The sequence below is a fragment of the Euphorbia lathyris genome, chromosome 5, assembly GCF_963576675.1.
Source record: "Euphorbia lathyris chromosome 5, ddEupLath1.1, whole genome shotgun sequence".
NCBI lineage: Eukaryota > Viridiplantae > Streptophyta > Magnoliopsida > Malpighiales > Euphorbiaceae > Euphorbia > Euphorbia lathyris.
In genome coordinates, this window is record NC_088914.1 from 27,493,500 (window position 1) to 27,513,361 (window position 19,862).

Sequence of the window (19,862 nt, forward strand, 5' to 3'; positions counted from 1 at the left end):
TCATCGTTACTTCGGGTATATTTTTGAGACAAAATGTAATCTAAGTACTAAAGTGTGAATTAGAGTAAAGTTCAGGTACCATTGGTGTAATTTACTCTAATTTTTTTTATTAAAAGGACTCTCATTTCTTATTTCGCCAAGGGCCCATAAATTATCAGGATCGGCCCTAAAGCTGAAGGTATCGAATAGTGTTGTTATCATTCGATAAGCAAATTTTATTAATTAGACATTTGCATTTGCGAGGAGTTAAGTGATGTTACCATTCGGTAAACATATACTTTGTTAATTAGACACTCATATTTGTGAGGAGTTAAAAGTGTTGTTCATGTTCAGTAAGCATACTTTGAAAATTAGAGACTCGCATTCACGAAGTGTCAGAAAAGTACTATTACTATTGGTTAAACATGCTTTGTTAATTAGACACTTACATTCACAAGTTGTCAGAGGTTAGTGTTACCATTTGGTAAGCAAACTTTATTAATTAGACACCCTCATTCACAAGGTGTCAGAGAATGTTGTTACGATTCGATAAACAAGCTTTGTTACTTAGACACTCGTATCCAGAAGGTATCAGGAAATATTGTTATCAAGGTTTTATTATTCGTAATTGTATTCGTAAGTAAATGGAGATAAATGAATGTAATAAAGATAATATTTTCTGATAGTTTGTGCATTCCAAGTATTATTTAATCCAGTTTTCCTTTCTCTAGTAGAGCTTGTGACGCTGCAACATTATGCAGGACTAGATTTTCGACCTTGAATTGTCGAGTGCAGACACAACAATTCTAGTATTGGGAGACATTCTGTTAGTAGGAAGTGATGGCAAGTAGTGAATTTAGTCGGGACTCCTCAATACTGACTGTCGTATCACAGAGTACTTGTTCATTTGTTGTGTCCACGTATTCTTGCACCCATAGTGATTGTAGCTCGACCTCAGTTGGGGGAATGGGTTTTGTGCCATATGTGAGGAAAAAAGGGATTTCCATGTGGTGCAATTCTGTATCAGTAGAGGCTCGAGGGTAGATGGCTGATCCATAAGCACCCCTTATTGTGAAGGCATGCCTTAATACCTTGTAAAATGGTCATGTTGGTGACCTCTATTAGCTTGTTATTATAAGGGTGAGCAACAAATATGAACAATGATAAATCCTTCATTGTTGATAGAAGTCATAGAAAGAGACACAATCAAATTGTTTCCCATTGTTTGTGAGGAACGAGTGGGGGATACCAAATCGATTCAAGATGCGACTTTGTAGGAAGAAAATAATTTTGGCTTCTGAAATGATGATCAAAGAGTCATCTTCCACCTATTTTATAAAGTGGTTGATTACGACTACGACGCATTTTCATTATTTGAATGTAAGGAGAAATGTCGCAATATGTCGATCCCCACATGGAGAAAGAACATGGTGAGGTAATGTTTAGTTGATGTTGGGACTTTGTGAGAATTGAGAGGCATTTGATAGTTATTGCATCGTTTTACAATGACGATAGCATCCTCGTCCATCATTGGCCGGTATAGATTTTGGAGGCAAGCGTTACGGGCTAGGGTCTTCGCCCTTGATGTGACATGCATACCTCTTCGTGTATCTCTTTAAGGCAATGGACTTCTTCTTTTTCGGAAATGCATTTTATCCACGAGTGGGTTATAGATTTGTGATAAAAAAAAACAAGATTTATATCTCGCACATCGTACTGCTATGATTGTTAAACAAGGAGTAGGGTCTATGCCTGGTCACTAGGTAATACGACGTTGGTGATATATTAGATAATGGTAAATCGGCAACCGCCAACATCGACGTCTGTTGAATCCACATATAAAATGAGAGAGTTGGCTAGGGGTCGTGGAAATTCTGGCAAATAAACTGTGAGCGTCTAGAGCCTCCCATGTGGCTGCGGTAGCTTGAGCATTTGCTTTCCTGTTCTCTTCCCGATGCATTAAGAAAATGGAACAATGGATATCCTTTTATCAGAATGACTAGATGTGTGAGTTTGTCTTTTCCTAAATACTTGGCCATGATGACGTTTTATACTTTGTATGTGCCTTCTACATGGCTTATGACTAATTTGGAATTGTTTTAGATGATGAGCCTCTTAGTAGCCAGGACATTCACTAATCGCAACCTTGCAAGTAGAAATTCATACGGAACCTGATTGTTCGTAATGAGAAATTTTATTATACTAAGTGACATAGTATACAAGTATCTTACCTTAACTAATTAGTAATAAATTGAGTTTATACAATTTATTATTATTATTATAAGTAAAAATCATATTTAACTTTATGATTTTATAACTTATTTTAACTAAATTCTTTCTAAAAATTTAAAGGGCTAAATTATGGAGGGCGTTTGGTTCACAAGGGGTAAAGGAAAAGGAATCAAGAAAGGAAAACTAAAGGAAATGAATAACCATTAATTCCCCTATGTGTTTGGATATGTGTTTAGGAAAGGGAATGAGGTAAAGGGAATCAAATTTCCTAAAGGGTATGGGGTAATGGCTTAACCTAAAGTGGGGTAATGACTTAATCTAAAGTGGGTAAAGAGAATGAGTTTTTTTGTAAACAAACAAGAACGAATTCATTCCCATTCTCATTCTTAAAGATCCCAAACCAAACGCCCCCTTAACCTTTATCAATTGAACAGAAACAATAATTGAAAGCAAATGAAGAAAAGATGGATTTAGGCTTCCTTCCTAATTGGGCTTGGAGTATTTCATTCTGACCCGATTTGAATTGCAACAACAGAACTGAATTCTCTTGGTTCATAATCTTTCTATGCTCATTACTGCACTTCTTTTTCATTCTTCTAATTGAATAATCGAATCGAAGCGAAGGAGAAATAAAACGATGGCTTCATCAGCCATTGTTGATAGGTTATTATGCTCAATATCACCATGCCATTCGCCCAAATCTTACAAAAATCAAACGTTGGTTCTCATCCCCAATCCTCACCTTCTTTCGTCCACTTCTTTTTTAAAATTCAACAGGAACCAACCTCTGCCTCCAAAATTGCAAGTTCGAAAGCTTGCCAGACGCAGTTCTAGGTCATTTCCCGTTATCTTCGCTGCGCAATCTAGGTTCTTCAAAGGTCTTGCATTAACCGCCTCCATTTTATTTATTTATATTTATATATTTCGTTTTTAACTTACTTTGTCGACTTGATTGATTTCATTTTCTACTTATATTGCTGGTTTATGGTTATTGAGGTGTCATTCTATATTAAACTTGCTATCTTTTTTCAGAATTTGATTATTGAATGGTCATTAGACGTTTTAAGTGGGCATTTTTGGATTGGCAGTTGGACTCATTTGTCTAGGTTTGGGTTTTGAATTGCTAGATTATGTTTATGCCACATTGCAATTTGAAGATTTTACTTTTTTGCTGATATTGTTTATTATTTGGTTTCTGAGGGTATCTTAGTTAGGTTTGCTTGAGCTTCTAACAATATTACAGTTGCAATCTATGTTGCACGGAAACTGAAACGGAAACCATACTGGGAAACGTAATTTCTGAAAAACATAGGAAACGGAAACGTGGGGGAAACGTGTAAATATTGAAAATATAGGGGCATATTTATAAATATTAAAAATATAATAATACATCAAATAAACAAGATTGAAGAACAAGATGAAGAAAGTTCAAGCTCAATAAGTAATTATATGCTAAATACAAAGTTTCAATTTTTCTAATCTCTGATTAAACGGGAACTGCAAAATAGAAAGTTTGAATTTCTAGAATTTTAATCGAAATAGGTGGGGAACACTATTTAAAAAATTAAGAGACGCGTTTCATATTTTTGGTAATTACGGAAACGTGCCCGGAAACGTTTCGTATCAGTTTCCGAGAGTTTCCGTTTCCCATATCTACCGGAAACGGGGAAACGCTTGTCATGAAGAGTTTCCGTGCATTATAGGTTGCAATGCAAGTATGAATATGTTAAGGGCATCTTGTTTTTATGTCTGCTGAAAGAAATTAGTTGCTTGGATTATTATGAAATTAGCAAAAAACTTGTCCTGAAATTGGACTTTGGACATGGTTTAAGTAATAGAATGTTATACCTTTTTGCAAATGAGATGCTCTGTGTGCTGCTAGTTTTAGATATTGGTAATGAGCATGTATGATTGTGCAAAACAGTTATTCAAACAGCATGGAAGGTCGGAAAGGATGGTATTGAGGCAGGAACTAGTATGGTGCCTGTAAGTTCAATTTCACACCTTCCTCATTTGCTTTTTAGGTGACAGAAGGCTGCTGTTTAATTTGATCTGTTCTGTGTTTTTATTTAGGACTCTGTACCAAGACCAGTTGCGAGGATATCAGTAACAGCCGTTGCGCTAGCCATCTCACTCTTTCTATTCAAGTCAATTCTATCCACGGTTTTCTTTGCATTGGTATGTACTCTGTTCCTTTTGATTACTAATGGAAGCAATCTAAAATAGTTTCAATTTTTCTGTTCTCATGTCTAGTCTAGTCTCACTAGTGAGATGTGCTGACAGAACATTTTTAAACAGCGTTGAGCCATTTGGCCCGTATTGCCTACTGAGTAGTGCCTATGTGATGCACATATTATACACAATGGTTTAATGTTGGGTGGTGTAAACAAAGTAGGTAAATTCATGTTATCAATTTAGGTTTTATATAACTTCTGGGGCTTGGCTTAGTATCTGCAGTTGCTTAGAGCGTGGCTAGTGAATTGTCACATTCAAGATATGTTAATATAGAAAGGTTCATCTATAGGACAACAGCCTGGTTTGGCAACTAATTCTAATATGGTAGAGTGTTTGATGATAGTGATATGAGCTCAATGTGTCATCGAGTTACTTTGAATGCGTGTGCACTTGCATAATGAGTGTTTGCTTAGATGTGTTTGAGTTCAAAATCATCTTACGAAATCTACTTTTGAGGGTTTTCCATTTTGCATTCTGCTTGATGACTAGGCTACGATGGGATTCGTATATTTCGTGTTCATTGCCTTGAACAAAGATCAAGGGCCAAAAGGCGGTGGAGGTTCTGGAGGGTCAAGTTCTTCAGAAGACCCTTTAGAGGAAGCAAGAAGAATAATGGAGAAGTACAAGTAACCCTGGCAAGAAATCCTTTTTGAGAGGTAATCAGTTGGGCTGGTTTTGAGCTTTTGCTTTAGTTATCTTTACTTGCCGAATTCAAAATCAGAAGAAACATTTCTGTTCGAGGATTAATTTTTTCCTTGGCAGGTTTCAATTTATTCTCAAAACACACAGCATCCAGCCGTTTCTATATATCATATTGTGGGTAGCTGAATTTGATATCTCAAATATGTATATGTTATGAACATGGTGTGATTCTTTGAAGCTGTTGCCTCAACACAACAACAATGTAGAAAGCAAAATTGCAAATCTGCAGCTACATTTCTGCAGGTAGAAAACACCATTTAGAGCTTCTATGTTTATACTGATCACTATCTTGTAATCTCGGTTAAACCCGAACAACACATTTACAAATTACAGTACCAAATCATGAAGGTAAACAGTAGAAGATTTAACTGCAAAAGAAACGCAAAGGGGGCTTTTCATATTTGCTATCTAAGACATAAATATGCTTCAACTGCTCTTGAGTTCTGCATCCAAGGTCCTACTCTTCCACACCCCAAGCCCTCCCTGTTAAGTATGAGCTCAAACGCCTTGTTGGTTTCCCAAAACGCACCCTCAGTTATAAACTTGTCCGATTCCAGATTCTGCAGGGAATTCTTGTCTGTTAGGTTAATGATCATTGAAATAAAAGAAAGCCAGATACTCTGAGACAAGTATAAGATAACCTTGTTAATGTATAGATCAACGACGGATGGATGGTCGTGTCCGCGGGTTGTGTTTCCAAGTAAAGTTCCTTTCGGAGTCCTTTTGGTAAGCAACTGGGTTAGTAATGAAAACTGCTTAAGGTGAAATCCCACATCAAAGATATAAAACATTGAACGTTGAAGTGGTAAACCATAAGAAAAACAAAAAGTTCAACCTACCTATCTCTTTGTTCAGAAGATCCTTGCAAGAACACGTTTGAAATCTTCAATCATAGATAGTAGTACTAATTTTGCATGTGCATTCCATAGTCCTGTCAACTCCAGTATCTGTTCGTATCTGCAATTACCTAGGAAGGTGAAAAATTGTTGCTGTTTGAGGTTAAGTACTTCTCACCATGAACTGAAAGATAAGGACATGGACGTATTAGACAAATAAAAAGGCACCTATGTACTAGCCTGTCATGGTCCTTTGCTTGCTAATCCCCAAAGAATATAATATCACAAGTAGAGGTGGAAATTTGGAAACAATAACACGATTTACAAAAATAAAAATAATCCGAGTGACAAATCACGATTGATACGGATACTTTTCCTAGAATTTTTAGGGATCGAATCCACCCCAATGATCCTAGATGTACTTGCACCTTCAGCAATCTATACAGATTAAATAAAATCACAAGGGAAATATTATAATTTTTGTTAATGAGACGAATTATTTTTAGGTCTTAATTATTAGTTTAATTTTTTAGTTAAATGATTTTTTGACATAACATTGAAGCTATGGTTCAATGTTGCATTCCTGGTTAATATGAGTTTCATGTTCCAAATAAATTGAACGTGAAGGGAAGTGTTAAATATCTCATATGTTTATCTATTAAAAAAAAAAATCTCATATGTTTAACAATGGAGCTAAATGGCTTCTTATATGTGTGAGGGAATTCTTACCTTTCAAGATACCTTTTGGGTTGAGTAGTGTCTTTGTTTACATCTTTGACTAATTGGTTGAGAGTTCGAATCCTAGCAACCTTATTTATTGATAAAATTTCAACACATAGTACGATAGTTTGTGTTGTACATGCTTCAAATCCAATGAGCATTGGTATGTGGAGGCGTATCAGAGATAATAACAAACACTATTTTTGAGATTTAAATATCAGCGGAAGCTTGAGTTAAATAGCCCTGATAGCGGTGACATCCTTCACTCATTATGTTCGATGAGAATTGGGAGCATCCTGGATTCAAGAGGAGCAAACAGGTGAAGGTGAAGGTGAAGGAGGTCGGACCTGAAGCGAGTTGAGTTGAAGTGAATCCAACCAATGGAATATTATTTGCTTGAACCTTTATTGATCCAAATCAAAATATAGGTCATTTCTTTATCTCAACCTCTCTTGTTATGTATCAAAAGTTGTCTAGTGATCTAAATCATCAAATTTTCATCACAAGAATCATGAAAAAAAATAAAGATAATTACAAGTTTAACCGTAAAAGGACAAAAAAAACAAAAATAATTGTAGTATATCTTTTCATGGCAAACATTATTTGACTAGGGAAAGATAGTACAATATGGGAATTTGAATGAGAAAGTTATAAATTAGAGCTTCACTTCACTGACATTTTATTTGAAAATTCACACTACTCAATCATTAAGGTAAGGAAATTATAAAATGATAGAGCATTTGTATAAATTAATGATTGAAGATAACATTGGAATCCAAGACCAACAAAACATAAAAGCAAATGAATTAAGTGGAATACTTGGAGTTGACACACATACAAATAATAATAACATGTGATCAGCATCAGCATGCCAAACAAACTTCAATTCACTTACATATTTGCTGCTTCTTACTTTCTTAGTTAATATGATCATTACTTTAGGGGATGTTTGATTCAGTTGTTAGATGTTGTTAATTGTTGATGTTCTTTGTAGTTATTTATTATTGTTGTTAGCTATTTGTTTTTTTTTTATTGAAATACGGACCTAGCCCAACGGGAATCCCAATCAGGTTGGTACCCCCGAAAAGGCAAAGAACTAATTATATAAATGAATAGATGAAAAAAGTATGAAACCAGTACAAATAATGTTTTAAGAAAATCTAAACATATCCCTACCAAGGGCATTATCTCTAGCAAGAAGGGAGCAGAAGTCTGGAAGGGTATTCCACATTTGTAAATCTGAGGCCAGACATCCATAATTAGCAAGAGCTTCCACCACTTGATTTCCCTCACGGAACACATGGGAGACAACCACCTGAATGTGCGTCATTGAATCTAAACAATTTAACCAATCCACACACATTGTCCAGGGAATGATCTGCGCATGGGCACGGAAAATTCGAATAACGTAAGTCGAGTCACTTTCAATCCAGAGACGAGTCCATCCATGTGACCTTGCAATCGAAACTGCAAAAATAGCAGCTTGCAATTTCGCCATGTGTATCAAAGCACAATTAAGGGGGGAAGGCAAATGACCCAAGAGGCTGCCATCTAACTTCAATGATTCGAGGGGCCCTATGAAGACGAGCGTTTAACCCGAGATTATGGAGAATAGATAACTCCACAACAGAATTCCATACTGATCCGTTACTGATTCTATCAGAGCTACGAATTGCAGACCAAAGATAGCGTAATTCCTCATGAATTTTTGGTGGCATGCTCTCAAAAATAGCAGCATTTCTTACAGACCAGATCAACCAAACAGCGTTGACAAGCGCGGCCTGCCAGAGGGAAAGGACTTGCGAACTGAACTTGTGTGAGAAGGCGTGTTGCAAGAGGGTCTGTAGAGAAGAATCAAGTACAAGTCTTCTACCAAATAAAGCCGATATGCTAAACCAGATTTGGGAAGCAAATGGGCAATGAACAAGCAAATGATCACTCGTCTTATAAGCCATTAAACAGACCAGACAGCGAGATATTAGAGGCAGACCTCTAGCACGGAGCGCATCATGAGTTGGTAAAGTTGACTAAGTTTAATATGTTGAAATGAAAGACTCTGTTAGAGCTTAATATGTTTTCATCCATACTTGAAACCAACCGTTTTGTCAAGTCCATGTTAACTATTCACAACACAACTTGTCTACTTTCCTTGTATCGGATCTAAGGAACAGTCGAGGTCATCTTAAGTTTTGATGAATTTTATGCCTATTTATTTAGGATGAATATTATTAACCTTAAGCAAATGTCTCTGGACTTGCAACGTTTACAACATAGGTCCGTCCTGCTATATGTTTTTAATTCCACAAATTAGTACTTCAAAAAAAAAATCCACAAATTAGTGAAGTTGTCAGGACTCGATTTCTCGACCGTTTGGTCCAAGAGGCTCTGTCATGACTTGAACCCTCGACTGTTTGGTCTCACTAATTTGTGGAATTAAAAACACATGGCAGGATGAGTCTGTATTGTACACGCTGTAAGCCCAAAAGCATTTGCGTATGAGGGTGCATGTGAGATTAATATAAAACCTATGATTAAGCTTTAACTATCAGTTTGAACTTGTAGTTAAATTGGTAGTTACACAATATAAGTTAGTCCAGATTTTTTTGATTACTTTTTTTTCTTCTATTTTTCCTTTGGTTGTATTTATTTTAGTCTTTTTGTTTGTTTGATGGAATATATATATATATATATGCCATGGTTATATAAAAAATGAAGAAAGCCGTTAAGAAGTTGAAATTTTAAATATTGTGATATCACAAGTTGTATAATGAGGGGAAAAAAGATAATAATAAAAATAAAGATAAGAGGGTTGGCAAAGGCAAAGGCAAAGAAATGATTCCTGGGGCAGGGGCGTGAGTTTAAACAGGCAATTTTCATGGTACCTAAAGACATTAATAATGTTATTTATATTTATATGTTAATAACCCACTTATAATTCTATCATTATTATTTCACCTTTATTACAATATAGTCACAGAATCTTCTCTCATTTATACTTATTCACACTCAATTCATTTTATATATAGCCAAGACTACAAATTATGCATACAAAATATATGTGCTACTAACTAATTATCAATTAGTAGCAAAATTAATAATTTCACATCAGTAAATCTCTTAACTATCACAACTGACCTTTCCGCCAAGACAAAACTTATAATACTGCTAAGTTTTCCGGTACTTAACAAACTTTATTATACTCTTTACCAAGTGATAACTGGTTATCTGAATTCGATCACATGTCCAAACTACGCTGATGATCTTATATTAAAAACCCTAGGAAAGCATTGATAATAGAGCAAATAGCACTGATTTTATATTAAAAACTACAAGTGCTTTGTAAAGTTTTGGAACAGTCGAAGGATAAAATGGACGAAAACGAAAAAGAATCTATAAAAATGAGTTGCTTCCTAGATTAGAGTGTGAATCCATCCTTAATATGTTGCACCACATTTGCGATTGCGACGTCTTCATGTGTTCACTCACACACACTGCAAGAAATTGCGTCTATGTGGTAGTGACCCTTACCTAGACATCAACATTATATTTTGTCGCTAAGCGTTTAACGGTGTACTACGTATGTCGCTAATCTGTGAAAAATTGCAGTTTTCTATTTTCTTGACCAATTTTATTTATTTGCTTCCGATTCGATTTTTACATGTCTTATGGTGATAGTCCATGTTGTTTTAAGGTCTGTGAATTTCCAGTGTAATATGTGACTGTATTTGATTTATTTTGGGATTGTAAACTATCTTTATTTCTCGTTTTCTATCCTTCTAACTGAATACAAACTAATTAATATTTAGATAATTTTATGCGCATATTTTGATATATTATATGACATTATTTTCAAATCAAAATGCATGTTTTATACAAAATCGAAAGACTTATAATAGAACACAAATTAGTGCTTAGAAATGCTAAGTAGAAAGTTGGTTGGTTCCCGATGTTATAAGGGTGCTTCATATTTTCCTCCGAAGGGATATTGACATTCCTTATACATACTTGAGTTTGTGGACCTTATTTTGTCTTTTTGCAAGGAACCTTCGTAATTTCTTGAACCTAGTTCAGGTGGAGACTTTATCTCTAACAATCAGTCTTACCGAGCTTGTCGAATGTCTTTATGAACTTTGAGCAATAGCCAAAAGAACATCTTGATTATAATAGAACAATGGTATTTGAGGGAACCTAAGGAGTCTGAAGGAGAAAATGTGGGGGACCAGGTACGAACTGTCAGATAATTTCCTTTAACAATCCAAGGTCCATCCAGTATTACATGCTCTCTGTCCAGGGGGTCATCAAATTTAACAACATAAAAACCATTCCCAACTTCCATCATCTTAAAGTTAGCAATCGGCTTCCACAAATCTGAAACCTTCTTGTGCAAGGCAATATAGCCCAGCTTTCTCCCAAGCAGCTTAATGATTAGGATACTATTCCATTGAGTTGTTAATTGTTGTTTCAGGGATGAGTCAAGCGATACCTTTGGGTATAAAGGATTCGCCTCATCAATAGTAATCACCACTTTCTCATTCTCACGAAGGTTTTCACGAACCTTGGAATCCCGTAGCACTTCTTTATTCAGCAATAGGTCTCTCTAGTTCCTGCGTGGTGGCTCCGCACCAGGATTCAATCTCGACCACGAAGGCCCCTGTGGATTAGAAGAAAACGGATTTGGGGGGTCAGCCGGCGGCCGACCGAAGACGGGCGGCTGAAGGGTCTTCATTGGAAGACCGAACGACGATTGCAAGATTAATCGCCAAGAGGATTTATCACAAGATCCTATTTTCTCTCCAAGATCCTATTTTTTCTCCAAGAGCTCTTTCCTTCTATTTATTAGTTGAAGTTCTCAATACTTTAAATACACCTAGAATTGATTCAGTTGACTTAGGATTTTATGTGTCTAACCTAAGATTACAAATATGTATATATATATATATATATATAACTTAGGGGGGTGTTTACTTCATTTTCTCCTACCTTCTTATATTAAAAATGAGAGTTTTAGATGTTTGATTAGAGAATTACTATATGCGTTTTATACATGAAAAGTAGCTTTTCCAACAACATGGAATCTCAACTTTTTGAAAAAGTACTTTTTTTAATGGTTAACAGCAAACAACAGGTAAACTAAACGATCCTTAAAGAGACTTGGAAATAATCTGAGAATTGTCAAACCCCAATTCTCAAACCCTTGCACTAGATCTTAAATTCTCCTTATATAGAGAACAAAGTGGGTGGAAAGACAAAAAAAAAAAAAAAAAAAAAAGCATAGGAATCAATTCTCATAATAACCTTTTAATCATTTCATAACAAAATGGTAAGTATCTTTTGATTTGGGCTAAAAATGTTGGTGAAAAGAGTGCACAGAGTAAGATTTCAATTTTTTTACCTAACCTCTCAAGATCCAATAGTGGTTGGTGTTCTCAATAGCTTACCAACCGCGACTTGTGAGACTCTCAAAGAGTCCGTAAAATCTTCGAACTTTGATAGATTATAATTTTTTCGTCTAACGTCGGAATCGAGCACATTTAGTTATGCTGGAACTCTTATGATAAGTAGAACAATTTTTCAGTCTAAGACTAATCCTAACCTTAATAAAAGTCAATTTCTCGATATCAAATTTCGTAATTCTCAAGTTTGATCAAAATTTCTACATCTCTCAGTTTTTTTATAAGACCTCAGATTTAGACGCGATGCATGGGTTTGGAAAACTCATGGATAGTATTACAAATCTCGTGCATACTCAGAGACTCACTTTTAAATGAGTCAAAAGGTCAACTTTTTGACCTTAAGCAGTTTGACTTTTTGCTTGACTCTGTTGGATATCGGTTCGGATCATAGTATCCACACCTACATTCTTTCTTGTACTTGTAGAATAGCAAAAGCAGCATGCTTCTTCCATAATATTCTTACAATAGAATACCCTCTTTTTTTATTTTATTTTTTTGAAATAAAATAAAAGAAGGCAGTAAGTAATGTTTTTTAAATATTTGTGCAGGCTTTTCCTGAAATGTATAATTAGTGAGGTCCCCATGGAAACTATATTACTCCCAATAATATGCAGCTTTTCAATTTCAAAGTGATTTTGTTTCTTCCAGTTGCTTCTTTTAACATTATTATAAAATAAATATCAACAATCAAATCATTTCTTTTTCTTTCTTCAAATTCATATATTAAATTCTAACCAACCCCATATTTCTGAAAATAACACAATTTGTTTTTTAATTTGTTTCATCATAAACACAAGCCTTCAATATGCAATGAACTGTTTGGTTAGTGAGGGGTTATTCACCATCCAAATATAAAACGATTATCGGATTATTTTTTTATAGTAATTGTTGTAATTGGAGAAATTAAATCATACACTCCTACATTGAAATTGTTCGGAAGGAGAAATAATAATTCTACGAACTCAGAGAATATGAGAGAGAAATGAGGCAGCGGCTTGGAGAGAGGGAGAGAAGCAACTCTTTGCTTCACATTTTATGATATGTCTTTAGAGTTAGGGTTACGGTGGATATGTGGCTAACTATTTATAGTATTAAGTCGAGCCGAGTCGAGCTTTGGTCTATTCATGCTCGACTCAATAGAAAATTAATGAGCTCAAGTCGAGTTCAAAATCATGTTCAAGCTCCACTCATTAAGGAAAATATATATATGTAAGTTGCTCGTGAGCAGCTCATTAAGTTTGTTCATGAACTTTTCTTATGAATATCTCATTAATTATGTTCATAAGCAAGCTCACGAACCAAAGTCGTGAACAAATAAATAAGTTGCTCGCAAATAATTCGTTTATTGTGCTCGTGAACGAGATTTTATTAAATATAGTAAAGAGAGAAAGAAAATGAGGGAAGAAGACAAACTAGATTTTATTAAATATATATATGAATACTTTGAAGAGAGAGAGAGAGAGGTTGGAGAGAGAAATAAATAGAGGGAAGAAGATGAAGAGGTTGAGGGATATGAGTAAAGCGATAAGGGTATTTTAGACATTGCAATCTTAAGGGTTCCATATTTTTAAATGGGAGAGATGAAAAAAGGATGACGTGACGAGATTACCTATAAGTTTGTACATATTAGTGAGACAAATTAAAGATTGTACACTAAAGTGTGAAATAAGATAAAAGTTGTACACCATTGATAAAATTTATCTATCATTTCAGCTATATACTTTTAAGTTTCGTTCTTTTTTACTTTGCTGACTTAAGTATCAGAGTGCATTGAACGTCGTTGATTAGTGTCAAGAATTGAAAGGATCCAAGAAACTCATTTCATATTATCAAATTTCAAATTAGTGTAGTGACCTTAGATCAAACAAATTAAGGCAGGAGTGTTTGATGAAATCAAACATCAAACTGAAAGGGTGAGTGTGAATGCAACAAATAAATTTATAACTCAGTAACAGCAAATTGATGTGTTGACAATAGATGGAATAAACAAAGACATGACTCAATGGATTTAAAAATTATATTTCATTAAAATGTTGGATTATTATTTTGAAATTTTTGTTATCCGCTATGAGTTGTACAAGACAATTTGATTGGCCAAAATGTAATCTGTGGGAGGTCATTTCTCTCATTAAGATGTTACAATTAAATTACAGTAAGACCTTCATAAATTAATACACGATAAAATCTCTTTAAAATAATAATTTCTTCTGGTTTCGATTTGAGCTAGTTCAAAAAATGATCAATTTTAATAAATTAATAAGATAATAATTTTTTGGAACAACCATTTATAAATACATTATTTTATTATCTCTATAAATTAATAATTTCTCAAATACATATACCAAGTATATATAGATATATATTTAGGATAATTTAGCAAAATATGATTCTATAGTATTTTGTTTTTTCTTGAAATTTAAATCTAATTAATTTCATCTCAAACTATCCGCAGCGTATTTATCTCTTACTATTCTCAATGCATTCAAAAGTTTTGGTGTACCATTTTCAAATTGTAACAAAAAAATTTGTAAGGAGTGGTTAATGCTATAATTGTTTCCTTACTTGTGACTAGTTCCAAAGTTACCAAATCATCATCAGCTTCATCTTTAACTTCATCACTCTATAAATTAATAATTATTAATTTATTGATTAATTAATATCTCAATAAATTAATATAATTTTAGGGTGTTGTTAAACCCAGCCCCAAATTCCCACCCCTAGCCTCGTGAAAGGACGAAAATGCCCTTTCATGGAATTTGGGAGGGGAATTTCTAATTTTTTTTGCCAATCCGACACGCGGGCGTGTGGATATCACGCCTCACCGCGTGGTCGGACGTGATATACACACGCCTCACCGCGTGGTCGGACGTGATAGCCCCACGCTTCACCGCAAGATCGGACGTGGGGCTATCACGTCCGACCACGTGGTGAGGCGTGTGTATATCACGTCCGATCACGCGGTGAGGCGTGATATCCACACGCCCGCGTGTCGGATTGGCAAAAAAAAAGCTTTTTAACCCCGTAAATAGTTCGTTAAACCCGTAAATAGGCCGTGAAACCCGTAAATAGGTCGTTAAGCCCGTAACTACAGAATTGTATGTAACAAATAAAAATAGAAAACTTAAAAATTAAAATAAACATTAATAAACATAAACATTTATAAACGTAAATGGTTAAATATAATATATACAACAAAAAGTGTTAAAATGTATGAATTTTTACAATAAAAATTCAGCTCGCCCGACGCCACACATCCATAAACTCATCCATCTCCCTCTTAATGCGTGGAACATCCTCGTCAGATCGGTGGGTAGCCGATAGTTAGGTGACACGCCACAACCAGCTAACCCACTGCAAAAAAAATAAAACTTAATAAATAAATAAATATTAACAATTAAACACATATAAACTAATAATAAATAATAATATTAAACTTACAAATTCGCTGTTGGCGCGAGCATGCTGTACCGGTGCAGCCTGTGGTGCATGAAGGAGATGGGGATGCGAATGTCGCCTATACCAGTCCATATAATCAGGCTCACAGGCAGTGGGATCGTATCCAATGGGTCGGCATCTCCTCCGATCAATGCCCCGAGCCGATGGAAATCTCCGCCACGTATCCTCAACTGTGACTAAGGAATGCGTGAGCTTATACGTGATAGATCTCCATGGTCGTACTGCTTTATCAGGTCTAATACGCTCAGTTGGGATAGGCTGAATATATTCGACATGTCGCAGCGCTCGATCGGACATATACGGCTCGACGATGTCTCTACATCGTATCCAACCGGCATAGGACACTCGAAGCCGATCATCATCGACGACAGGACTATAAGGCAACCACGTCACCTGGAAAAAAGTAATACTCAATAAAAAAATAATAATATACTATAAATAATACTTAAATAAATTCTAAAATTTTATAAAATACCTCTGCCGCCGTCACACGATCCAACTGCCCGCGAAAGGTATCTAGTCGGGCGATCGTCTTGCCTGGTACCCCGACCTCCCATCTCAGTGCACGGGCATGGTCAGCTGGGATCAAGTGAGCTCCTCTATGCGGCCGGAACACCGGAAAATACTCGTATATCCATGCCTACAGTAGAGTCAAACATCTGCATATACCTGAACAGTCTCCCCTGCTCGCTATCCCCAGCTGCCGGTACAACATGGCTAGTGTAGCAGACCCCCATAATAGTCCAGCTGCCCCGCTGACACCGCTGTAAACCTCAACAAGATGGGCCGGCCTAATCCTATCTCCACTCTTGTCAACAAACAGAGTGGATCCAAGCATAAGCCACATCCACGCTGTGGCCCGAGTAGCGTCATCCCTACCCTCGGCGAGAAGCCCCTGTACAGCCCCAACAAATACACCTCCACCTCCCCATAAATGACTAGTCGGCAACAGAAGCTCATCCTGACTCACCCCAAACATCATCATGCACATGGCATGAAGCGAGTCAGTAGGGGGAGACTCGGACACCATCGGACCGTCGATTGGGATCCGAAGAATCTGCCACACATCATGCAGCTGGATAGTCATCTCCCCGAACGGCATGTGGAAGGAGTTCGTATCAGGCTGCCACCGCTCCACGAACGCAGTCAACAGCGGAGTGTCGAGGTTCTTGAACATGGCATGTGGAAGGTGAGACAAACCAGTCCTCTCGATCATCTCCCTCAGCTGTAAAATGACACATATACAATTTATACAATTACTGAATGTTTTTTATGTTTATAGTTAAAATACAAATTACAATAAATGTTGACACACTATATTATGCTTACCTCGGGTGACGTATCAGAAAACCACTGACACAAATCTTTGCATGCTGATGATCTATTATAGCATGTCAGAAACGACCGAATCTCCCCTCCCAACATCCGTGAGGCAACATGTCCTAGAAAACTAGGAATCACGGAACCATCAACGGGACCACCATCAACCGGTGCAGTAACTACCCAGCTCTCGTCCTCACTAGCTTTGGGACGTTTGCTTGTCCCTGAAAATTATAAAATTATATTAAAATTATACTAAAATTATACTAAAATTATACTAAAATTATAAATATACTAAAATTATACTAAAGTTATAAATATACTAAAGTTATAAATATACTAAAGTTATACTAAAATTATAAATATACTAAAGTTATACTAAAATATACTAAAATTATAAATATACTAAAGTTATACTAAAATTATAAATATACTAAAGTTATACTAAAATATACTAAAGTTATAAATATACTAAAGTTATACTAAAATTATAAATATACTAAAATTATACTAAAGTTATAAATATACTAAAGTTATACTAAAATATACTAAAATTATACTAAAGTTATAAATATACTAAAGTTATACTAAAATTATAAATATACTAAAATTTTACTAAAGTTTTACTAAAATTATAAAATATACTAAAATTATACTAAAATTATAAATATACTAAAATTATAAATATACTAAAATTTTACTAAAGTTTTACTAAAATTATAAAATATACTAAAATTATACTAAAATTATAAATATACTAAAATTACTAAAGTTATACTAAAGTTATAAATATAACTAAAATTATAAAAAATACCTGTACTCGCAAAACGACCTCCTACGCGCTGGGTCGGCTGTCTCCCCGGGGTCGGCTGCTCATCGCTCTCCTCAACCTCGCGATCATGTGCAACTGCAGACTGTCGCACTGCCCGGGCTGCCACATCCAGGTAGTCCTCAAAATCAGTCGCCCCCTCTAATCCATGAATATCGGGCTGGTCCGCAATCGGCCCCCTCCTCACCTGCTCCGTCGCAGCCCCTCTCCGCCTACGACCAGATATATCTATACCACGCAATCTCGTATGCCGTAGTGTATCATCCTCGTCGTCCATATCTAGACGACGAGCAGATGACGGGATGGATTTTCCACCCCTAGTAGGCCGCTCCGTCTACAAAAAAAAATTATACTAAATTAATAAAATTGTAAACAATATAAATTATACTAAATTTATAAAATTATGCTAAAATACTACTAAATTAATACAAATGATAATAATAAATTACACTAAATTAATAAAATTATAATAAATTATACTAAAATTGTACTCAATTATACTAAATTATACTAAAGTTATACTCAATTTATATAAAATTATACTAAAATAATACTAAATTAATACTAATTATAATAATAAATTACACTAAATTAATAAAATTATAATACATTATACTAAAATAAATAAATTACACTAAATTAATAAAATTATAATACATTGTACTAAAATAAATACTACTAAATTAATACTAAAATTTTAAATAATATTTTTTTAATACAAAAACAGCGTGGGGCGTAAGGGAATCACGCCCGAACCACTGGGCGGGCGTATGAGCATCACGCCCGATCTGCGGTTCGGGCGTATGAGTATCACGCCCTACCACTGGTTCGGGCATGTGGCTATCACGCCCGCACCACTGGTCGGGCGTGATACTCATACGCCCGAACCGTAGATCGGGCGTGATGTTCATACGCCCGATTGCGATTCCGGTGATTTTTTTCAATAAACCAACAGATTCAATTCGAGCTATAAATCAACGAAATAAAGTGGTAAATCTTACCATTTTATCTTTTCCTTTACGAATTCTGTCACCATCCATGATTCGGTTCAGTAATTTGTCCGGATTTGAGCAAAAATCGTATAGGGTTCTTGAGAGGTTTTGGGTTTTTTGAAATTTAGTGCAAAAAGGTAGTATGGTCTATTCCAGGGGCTAGAAGTATAAATTTAGGGCTGGGTTTAGTAACCCACTAATTTTATGGTCCTAATAGATATTTTACTATAATATTATTTATAATTCTAAGTGAAAAAAGAGAATGAATAATCAAAATGGGAACAAGTGAAGTGATTTGATTTTGTGTTTTTTAAAAAAGGAGGGAACTTTTTGAACATGGAATAGGTCGGGACCCACGTTAAGTCTAAGTAGTGAACATAGATTTACCTTTCCTTTTCTTCATGAGTTTGCTTTAATAGTAGTGAGACCCACCAATCCGATTCTTCATCCTCACCATCTTCTATTGGTCAAAGATCTCTGCCACGTGTACGGTTACTAGCAAAGGAGCACCGATACTTTCAATGGATCCGCCCTTTCTCTTCTTTTATCTTTTCTCCGAGAGAAAAATATTTCAAAACTTTAGCAATTTCATAAGAGAGAGCTTGCGGATTTATTTATTTTTACTATTGAATCTGCTAATTTTGTACTTTATTAATGGAATTGCTTATTAAGTAATTATTTATCAACCTTATTTCATCTTTTCAAGGAATGCATAGAAAATTATAGAATAAGTTTATTTTATAGTTTATTCCATTTTTTAGTATAAGACTTGTAAGGTAAGTTTTAGGCAGATTCTATTCTAATTAAAACTCATACGCTAATTTAAGCGATCTAAAACTCTTAACTACTCAAACTAACTTTAATCCGCAAGAATAAAATAAATTTTAATTATAAAATTCATGTACTTATCAAATCAAAACTTTCTTTAAAAAACAACAAGCAAATCAAAACTGATGTTAAGAGAACTTAACAATATAAACGAGTAGTTGATAAAAATATATATATATAAAAATATATATATATAAAAAAAATATATATATATATATATGTATACAAACGTGTAAAATTAAGGGCCAATATATATTTGATAGTACCAATTAAGGTTGGT

At 35.0% G+C, this 19,862-nt stretch overlaps 1 protein-coding gene across 1 annotated transcript; it reads left to right on the forward strand.

Moving 5' to 3' along the window:
* The first annotated feature begins 2,699 nt into the window (after positions 1–2,699).
* On the forward strand, positions 2,700–5,549 carry LOC136230083 (uncharacterized). The gene is made up of 5 exons (XM_066019022.1): positions 2,700–3,089; positions 4,136–4,197; positions 4,285–4,389; positions 4,936–5,102; positions 5,209–5,549. Exons 1-4 carry the CDS (start codon positions 2,849–2,851, stop codon positions 5,074–5,076), a joined length of 549 nt encoding a protein of 182 aa, XP_065875094.1. The 5' UTR covers positions 2,700–2,848; the 3' UTR covers positions 5,077–5,102; positions 5,209–5,549.
* Positions 5,550–19,862: the final 14,313 nt, after the last annotated feature.